Source organism: Pseudorasbora parva, chromosome 1 (genome assembly GCF_024679245.1).
Source record: "Pseudorasbora parva isolate DD20220531a chromosome 1, ASM2467924v1, whole genome shotgun sequence".
NCBI lineage: Eukaryota > Metazoa > Chordata > Actinopteri > Cypriniformes > Gobionidae > Pseudorasbora > Pseudorasbora parva.
The window spans coordinates 13,924,070-13,933,679 of NC_090172.1; the positions used below are offsets into that span (position 1 = coordinate 13,924,070).

Here is a 9,610-nt window from a genome sequence, read left to right on the forward strand (position 1 = left end):
CTGATTTTTACATTTAACATTTAACCTCAACAAAATTATTAAGCTCATGAAATTCATTACATTTTTAACTGCATTTAAAAATGAAAAACATTACACATTTTTTTTATTAATTTGTTTATTGATCATTTTCACCTCCTTAATCTCACTTTTGTAGATAATTGTTCAGAAGTGAGGACCTTTTGCACAAACACTGTGCAGGACAAATGTCCATTTGTATGACTATTTCCACTGCAGAACAAAAGATGCATTTAAACCTCAACCTCAATGAGCCTTCCTTTCTCTCTCTATCTCTTTTTGTGTCAAATATCTGAAGGTGCTTATCTCAGTGTTCAGCGTTTGATTTTAAGAGGTGTATAGTTAGCCTACAGCATAATAAACATGATAATCACAACCTCTGTTGTACATGATCTACAGTGGAGAATCAAACAGAAAAGTCATGGTTAAAAACAGAGCTAAGCTGAAATCATTGTACTCTTATTGTTAAATAAAAGCATGATCGCATTAACTAAATATTTATTAAACAAATATTCAAGGGGCGGGAGATGTAGAACTTTGTGAAAAATTGGGTAATCCAATTTTGTGGAAACCGGTGCGCATAGTTTTCTATGTGAGCCTGCCGAGAGATTATGCATAATAATAGGAACACTGCTTGCAGCAAGCAATTTCAATCCAACAGTAATTGTCTTGAAAGTGAGGAAGATGGAGGAGAATTTGTTACCAAAGCGTTCTTTTAAAGGGGATGAATTTTGAGACTGAACTTCTTGGAGAAATAAAACTGTCAGCATGCTAAAGCGTCTTAACAGCCTTTCAGATTTCAGTTCTGTCTCTAAATTCATTTAGCACCACTGCTACAAATACCACATGAACACCCTGTGAAATGGTTTGATGAGCAGTTTTGAGTTTGGGTAGGCTATAACAAAGGGTTTGTCCCTTTTTAAAATAGCCACTAGCCTTTTGTTTTTACCATAACCTTTTTTTGCTAGTCAGGTGTTCAGTTGTTTATATTAGGGGAGGAACATTGTAAATCTAATGAAAGCCTAGTTCTGCCACAAGGAGAAAAAAAAAACATAATTATGCGATAAAAAGATAAAATTATAAGATAAAAAGTCATTATGAGAAGTTAAAATTGTGACAAAAATTAACAACTGAGATAATTAGTATGTAAGTCTATAAATTCTAATTATGAGAGAAAGTCAAAATTTAGAAAAATGTCAAAATTGAGTCATAATTCAATAAAAAGTTAAGAAAATTCTAATAATATTGACTTTCTACTTTTAATCTAATAATTTCTACTTTTTATCACTTTTTATCTCATCATTTTGTCTTGCTGTGTCATAATTATGACGGAGGTCACAATCAAATCACGATTTTTCTTTCTCATGTGGTGGAAATGGGTTCAATATATTCAGAATAAAATCTATACATCTAAGTGCAAGATGAGTCTTCATTATGTTTTGGTCATTGTAGCAGAGATACAATTTTAAGAATTGTAAATGTGTATCTCTGCTAAACTATTTTGCCAACTTTTAGGAGTAGATTAAAAGGGTGAAAACATGATCAACTCACTAGCCGACTATCATTAATCCCAGTGAGAGATGGTCCATTTAATCCAGGAACAGGTCTCTTCCACAACAGACTCGCTGGCATAGGCCGTCAGAGGCTCTGATGATGCGATAAGAATGCTAACATTGGTTGAATGTTCTTGCTTTTTTCATTGGCTGCTGATGAGACGTCTGTATGATAACAATGCTAACATTGTTGCTGCCTTCGTTTGATCTTCTGTGTGTTCTTCTCTCCATCTGTGTGGCTGCATCAGGTGCCATGGCCAATCATCTCATCCCAAACTCTCTGCTGCGCTCACACGCCTCTAACAACCCCTATAACACCTTACTGGGCGAATCAGCCGTCTATAACAACCCCACTCTCAGCATGTACAACGCTCAAGGTGTGCTGCATTCTTCCGTTGCTTTAACTTCCTGTACACTAATTGTGCGTGCGTGTGTGTGTGTGTGTCTGGGGGGAAAGGGCTCAGCTGTGGCTTCAAGCTAAACATGTCTGCGATCATCTCTGTCTTTTGTCTGGTATGGTCTGTAGTAATATGCAGTTCCCAATGAAAAAATTGTTTATAGAGCTGAAACAATCATAGTAACTGAAGGCAACATGACAGAAGCGCGACTCAGCCTTTATGTGCATTAGTGCCTAATCGCAGAATAAAATCAAATCCCCCACTCTTTTGAATACTTGTCGCACTAATGTGTTTCATGCAGATGGGTTTTGACAGCTACACTAGACTTGATGCAACTACAAACAACTAATGCGCTCTTTGCCTGGGAAACGGTCAGTAAGACTTCAGAAACCTACCATGCGCTCATCCGTGTCTAGACAGATATGCGAATACAAACCTTATGCATGCATGAGTGATGAATCACAAGACAAAATCATCCACTCTTCTGAAGACATGTCAGTCTAATGTTTCTCTGGCAGAAGGGTTTGGACAGTAATGCATAATGTTGCTATTACATGTCACAGCACCGATGCTCCCGAAAACATCAAATGTGCCCCTTGCATACAAAACACTCGTATGCAGTTTAGTTAAAAACTAGAAGTCTACCATGCTCTCATGCAGCAGTGCTCACAGGACGCTGGGCATTTCAGCATGAGTACGGGGTCACTTCATACCTTTTCTCTAATTGGACAGCTATCCTATCATGAAAAGACCAGTTGTAAATGCCTTCGGAAACTCTTTCGAGACCAGTTTAAATCCGATCACTCAAACCATTTGAGGAGGTGTTCTGAGAAGCATTCCAGATGGAACAGAGAAAGTGCATCTGCTTACTGAAGCCACATATGTAAATTGTATTCCTCCCAAAATAGTAAAAAAAAAATAATAATAATGTGTGAGAGTGTATTGCACCGGCTCCAGTTAGTCAGATATTACAAACTAAGTTTGGCATTGCATCCTGAAGCTCAACACACAATCATCTCCATTAAAACAAAGTGCCATATCAAACGCCCGGCATAAACATTGCCAGGCGCGGCGCGAGGGTTTTTTGCTAGTTTCAGCCCGACTCAGTGATCATTTTCACGTCCAGCACCACGTTGTTTAAATAGCAAAAGCACTCGCGGCCATCTGTTCGCCCATGATCTGAAAGCAAGGTGTGTTCAGGCACATTTTTGGTGTGTTGTTATTTTGAGGCACCTGAAAATGCCACACCCTTTAAATAAAAAATAATAATACTGCGATGACTTTAGACCAGGTTTTTTTGGTCAATGGCGCACTATTTTTTTGTGTTATTTAAAGGGTGCGTTAATAATATGTGCCTATAGGCGAGTGCACAACACACATACACTCTGCTTATTACACACACAGGGATGCGGAGCAGCAAACATACAGTACAGGCGAAACGTTTGGACACATTACTATTTGTAATGTTTTTAAAAGAAGTTTCTTCTGCTTATCAAGCCTGCATTTATTTGATCAAAAATACAGATTTTTTTTAAGATTGTGATATATTATTACAATTTAAAATATTTGGTTTTCAATTTATTATACTTTAAATTATCATTTATTTCTGTGATGCAAAGCTGAATTTTCAGGATTAGTACTCCAGTCTTCAGTCACATGTGACATCCAGTCTATCAAAATGATCCTTCAGAAATCATTCTAATATTCTGATTTATTATGAGTGTTGGAAACAGTTCTGCTGCCTAATATATTTGATGAATAAAAGGTTTAAAAGAACTGCATTTATTCAAAATAAAAACATTTTCAAATAATATAAATCTCCTTTACTATCAATTTTTTTTATCAATTTAACATATCCATGCTGAATAAAATTATTGATTTATTTCAAAAAAAGAAAGAAAAAAATGACTGACCCCAAATTACTGACCAATAGTGTATATTGTTGTTACAAAAAAAAAAATCTATTGTTAAAACATTTGCTTCTTTTATTTTTATTTTTATTTTTTTTATTTTTTTTACTTTTTATTCATCAAAGTATTATAAGAAAGTATCACAGGTTATGAAAAAAATTAAGCAGCAGAACTGTTTCCAATTTTGAAAATGAATCATCATATTAGAATGATTTCTGAAGGATCATGTGACACTGAAGACTGGAGTAACGATCCTGAAACAATTAGTTTAAATTGTAATAATATATCACAATATTATTATTTTTTTCTGTATTTTTGATCAAATAAATGCAGGCTTGATGAGCAGAAGAAACTTCTTTCAAAAACATTACAAATAGTAATGTGTCCAAACTTTTGGCCTGTAATGTACATGCCAAATATAAAAAAAATAAAGGATTGTTAATGTTAAAAATGCCTACATATAATGGATAATCAGTGCATGTATCAGAATTCCCTATTTGTAGTTTGCAAATGAAATTGGCTAATTATTTGTCCAATCGTGGCAATACGCACATGCATTTAAACTGACTCAGGTTGAGGGTGTCTATATTCCGGCATGTAAATAGCAATCCGCTTGCCTTTTAAAGGGAATAGGAGATGACACTTATTGGTTTATTGCACACGCCAATGACTCATTGAGAGACTAGGTACAACACTTTTGGACCCTGCGCCTGGTGCACCGGCCATTTTTTCTTCATTAAACTAGCAAAAGTGGATTGGGATATGTGCACCTGCTCCATGCACTTCAGACCCTGTACTAAGGATCGTTAAAATAGGGCCCTAAAGGAACTTACCAGTACTAATGCGTTTCTCTTCTGTTGCGGGCTTTGATCTTAAAATTAGATGATGATAAATCAATTCTATTGCTCCTGTTGACGTGAACTCCATTAAATTTGAACAGTGCAGGAATAGAAGAGCGGATATATATTAATTTTGCTGTGACAAATTTATGTGGCCAAGTGTGAATGTAACACATTCAACAAATAGGATGTCTTTCAGGGGTGTGTTTCCCAAAAGCATCGTTAGCCAACTTTGATCGCAAAGTTCCGTCATTATCAACACAGTTCAGCCAGTCAGTGTTTCCTGAAACCATAGTTCCAAATAACATTCGCAAACAGCATCGCACAGTTGTGTGGTTGCAACGACAGCTCTCGACCTGTGGTTAGAAGCAGAGTTTCTTGTTTGCATGAGTGTGGACTTAATAAATCCTTATCTTGAGCAAAATAAGCAAGCTGACATTCAGAACAACCTATATCTTTTTTTTTGGAATACATACAAATGTCATTTACTTCTTTTAGTTTGTCAAGACATTTAAAGCACCGTTTTTGCATACATGCTTTAGTGCGTAAGAACAAAAAGCAAAATAACTGGAAAAAAAATGGACATTTTTCATATGTCTAGCTCATTCTTTTAGAACAGGAATTTACTGCACTCTCATGCTGAGATGCTCGCAGGAGGCCTGGCTTCTCCTGTTAGCAATAACGCATCCCTGCACGCAGCTGTCTCACTCTTGTCTCTTCCTGTCTGTCTGTTGCACTGGTGATCCGCTTTCCCCCCGTCACCACCTGTTAGTGCCACCCTCACTAATGCAGAGATCAGAAAGAATTCAAAAGGCTCTACAGACAGACGCGTTTCTGGTCAGCGTCGGTGGGGAGGGGTGAGCGCAGGATAACAACCTCTTCATCTACGTTGACAACATTGTAGCGACCTTGAAATCTAATATCAATAAAAGCCCGAAATTACGAATAGATCCCAGGCCACTTTTAATGTTCCTCTTTAGCCCGATCAATAACTCTCTTACCGAATACAATTCTGACTGTGGAACCGCGTTCAGAGCGGCGCGCGCCGCTAATGGAGACAGGAGCCCATTTCTGCGCCCTCCAGACATTCAGGGGGCTTTAAAGCACAATTTTATGGCATTTACATGTGCATCCTGGGATTGCGAAGGGACGCGGGGGTGTGTGTCTGTATTTGAGAGGTGAAACGATGGGGTTGAGCGTAACCATTTACCTGCGCTTCATTAATCTGTGTGCATGTTCTATTTGAGCGGTCACTGTGAATGCTTACCTGTACCTTTTTCTCTTTCCTTTTTCCATGCTGTCCTTTAAGAGCCCTACAGAGAGACAAGTATGGGAGTCAAACTAAACATTGCTTACCAAATGTAATTTCCCTTAACGTTATTACTCTTTTCTTAAAACTATAGCAAACGCCATTCTGCTAAGAGATGTTTAAGTCAATATTCTAATCAGAGAGCACTCTCAACCTCATTAAAATGAAAACCTACTTTTCTCGTCTCTTCATCAATGCAAAGTGATACTTTTGTTAAAGTAGAAGCTGAGTGGACAATTCGGTGTTTTGCAACCCAGGTCTTTTTTCCCCCAATTAAAATTTGCATATTTGTTGAATCCACTGATAAATAAAACAAATGTTATTCGTTTGTTTATGCTCAAATTATTTAGCTAAAAATTGGTCAACAAGAAAGAGCTCCCACATTTAGATTTTTGAGTGTGGGAGAGTTGTTAAATTTAACGCCAAGATGCTGATAATATGCACAATTTTAATAAACGTAGAAACCTATAGGCGGAGAAGCTGCTCTCTCTCTGTACCTAATAATATATGAAGGCCAGCATGATTTGGTTTGTCAAAAGCTTTTACATGCCAAGCGTCTGCATTTCGCTGTTGTGTATTGTTGTGTGTTTGTGCATTGTGTTTTTGTTGTGTTTGCTGGCTTTGCTATTGATTTGACTGTTCTTTGATATGTGGGGAAATTGAGGAATGCTAATTGATGGCCAAAGATGTGTTTGACTGGTAAGTCCATTATCACTGGGTCAGCTGGCACGTTTCAGTGAGTTTTAAACCTCACATCAGCCTTGAACCCATGACGAATCCAATCAAGATAGTGTTTGTTTGGAAGCTCAATTAATATTCGCCTCAGGGACGAACAGTTTCAAGGTTTTTCGGTTTGTTTCTGCGAGCGGTTTTGCATGCCGGTCTTATTATACGCACCAGGCGCAAGTGTTTTTAATTACTCTTCTCCTTGACTCTCCGCCTTGCAGAGGGAATCCTGAACAATGCTCGGGATACAAGTGCCATGGATACTCTACCACTGAATGGTAACCACGGCAACAGCTACAGCTTGGCCAGCGCCGATTACATGAGCGACTGCGTGCAAATCATCGACCGCACGTACAACGTTCACAAAGAGACCACGCTGGAGAAACGGATCCTGAAAGAGCTCACCTCCAACTACCTGCCCACCTACCTGAACAACCACGACCGCTCGGCAGAGCACGGACGCAACCTCATGAACAAGCTGGTGAACGAAGTCAGCAACGGCGGCGGGGCGAAAGACTCGCCCATGCTGCCCGTCAATCTTGCGCTGGGCTTGGACGACTCTGCATCTTTCCCGCCCGAGGACAGTCTAGGGCTGGAGCTGATCAGGGAGGAGTCCAATGCCCCTTTGCTTCCGCCACCGCGCCACGTCCAGCCTCTCCCCTCCACCTTCAGCTCCGCTTCCTCATTGCGACGGCGCCTTCCGCAAGAAAACAGTGAGAGTTTCTTCCCTCTGCTGACAGAGGAGCAAATGGAAGAGACTCCATCCCCGCAGAGAGACTCGCTCTACACCAGCATGCCCGCGCTGCCCGACCCCGAGCGCACCGACGCGCATTCGCTGCCCCGCGGCGGCGACACGCACACGCTTCCCAGGACCGGGGAGCCCGATGACGTGTACTATAAGAGCATGCCCAACTTGGGCTCGCGCAACCATCTGCACCAGCTGCACAGCTACTACCAGCTGGGCCGTGGCAGCAGCGACGGCTTTATCGTCCCGCCCAAAGACGAGCTTTCGCCCGAAGAAATGCCACAGGAGCCCGCACACATGGTCACCAGCCTATAGAGGGTGCCAAACGTCACGCATTCCGCTCTGCTCATCCTCCTCATCACCCAACAGCATCCCGAGCTCCACGTGCTCTTCTGCGTTTCCGTACCGTTCTGTCGTCCACAGTTGTTCACTTTTGCTTCTACCTGTCCGCAGAAAAATGAACTGCAACAACAAACCGTGGTAGGCGATTTTGTATTCTGTTCAGGAAAGGATCATGGGTACTCTTGCTTGTTGAGGAATGAAAGTTGACATTGTTTTGATTCTATCGGTCGTGCACTTCTACTTAAAGGGAAAACGGACCCAAAAATGGATTTGCTGTATAACCTTGCGGGGAGTATGAGATTTCAAGGGTTTTTCACTCTCAGCAGCCCCGAAGGAATACAAATAACTGCCAAAAACCTTGTTAGTAGCTCAGTGCATCCAGTCAACACCAATCAAGTCTGAAACAATGTGACTCGGAAACTATTTTAATACCTTCTGTATCCATATTTGCTTTTTAAATATGTTTCTTCTTCTCATGTGGTAAAAAAGCAGCCCATTTTGCTGCAACAGAGAACAATACCGAAGAAGGACGGCTCCACCATTTCTGTTCTTTGCTGTATTAATAACAAATATTGAAAAGCGGGGGAAGAACTAATACTGGAGAATTCTACAATATTTCTATGTAAATGTACAGACAATAGTGTTACACAGGATAGTGCTTATTCTGTTCCTACGCCTTCCGCTTCCGTAACCATGGTGATTTCAGATTATTTCCTTTCTCTCCTGATGGTCTTGTCCTCAACACGGCAGGTTTTGATCCCTCGCTCTTTTTTTTAATTATATCTGTTACATTCATGTCTTCATTTCAAGTATGAATAATGGCAAGTAGAAAAAATAAAAACAACAGAATAGACAAAAAAATCCTATTTTTCCTCATTCTGTTTGATTTGTATACACCAGTTCGGAGATGAAGAAAGGTGCCTAGCATTGAAAATATATAAGAAATATATTTTGGGGTAGAGCTATGAGACTCACGGTATATGATCGACAGAAGTCATTTTCGTTCAGACAGAGTGAGACTTTGACAGAGATGCACCCGAGCCACGTGTATGATTTGACTACAGAGATCCGCATTTACAATGAGTAAACCTTTTTTCTGGTGGAGAGTGAATGTTTATTTATTTCATAGGGGGAAAGTACAAACTATTCTGCAAAACTGCTAGAGGTGAAATGAATGCGGCACAATTATAATTTTTGGCATAAATACTATTATTCATTTTATTTATTCTTTTATTTATCCATTTTTTTTCTCCTGTGGTTGAATGACCTCTCACTAATATTTGTTGTAACAGTGAAACTTGTTTGCCAACAAATAAATGACTGACGGAGTGAAGCCGAGAGTTGCTGGATGTGTACGTTTTCTGCAACAACACGTCTCATGTGGCTTTCTTCGATTAGGGGCTCTTTTGACATTAAACCTTGAAAAACAAAATGTAAATCTGTTACATTTATGTTATAAAAACGATAAAGAGTAATATAAATAAAATACAAATACAAATCTGATTGTGGTCCTGATCAAACTTGAAGTGAAATTGGTCCCACTTTATATTAGGTGGCCTTAACTACAAAAAAAATTACATCATAAAATAAGTACAATGTTCTTATTGTGTTCATATTGTATTGCAAAACAAGGGAAGGGTCACCAGTGTGATTACAAATGTAACTACAGAAATTAATTACAGATGTAATTACAATCAGTTTTTTTTTTTTTTTTTTGCAAGTACAATATAAAACATGTATGTTCACAGTAAGTGCATTGTATCAAATTATTCA

The 9,610-nt window shown here is 39.2% G+C and overlaps 1 protein-coding gene across 32 annotated transcripts in view; it reads left to right on the forward strand.

Moving 5' to 3' along the window:
• LOC137049274 (adhesion G protein-coupled receptor L3-like) overlaps positions 1 to 9,246 on the forward strand; it is a 425,717-nt gene extending 416,471 nt beyond the window's left edge. For 11 of the 32 annotated variants that reach the window (XM_067427809.1, XM_067428185.1, XM_067428405.1 and 8 more), the window contains 3 exons: positions 1,817 to 1,945; positions 6,025 to 6,042; positions 6,972 to 9,246. In XM_067427809.1, the coding sequence (XP_067283910.1) occupies positions 1,817 to 1,945; positions 6,025 to 6,042; positions 6,972 to 7,810 (986 nt within the window). In that variant the 3' untranslated portion in view covers positions 7,811 to 9,246. Of the gene's footprint in view, positions 1 to 1,816; positions 1,946 to 6,024; positions 6,077 to 6,971 lie in introns of all 32 variants that reach the window. The other 21 variants (XM_067428735.1, XM_067428748.1, XM_067428755.1 and 18 more) reach the window with 7 other exon arrangements.
• Positions 9,247 to 9,610: the final 364 nt, after the last annotated feature.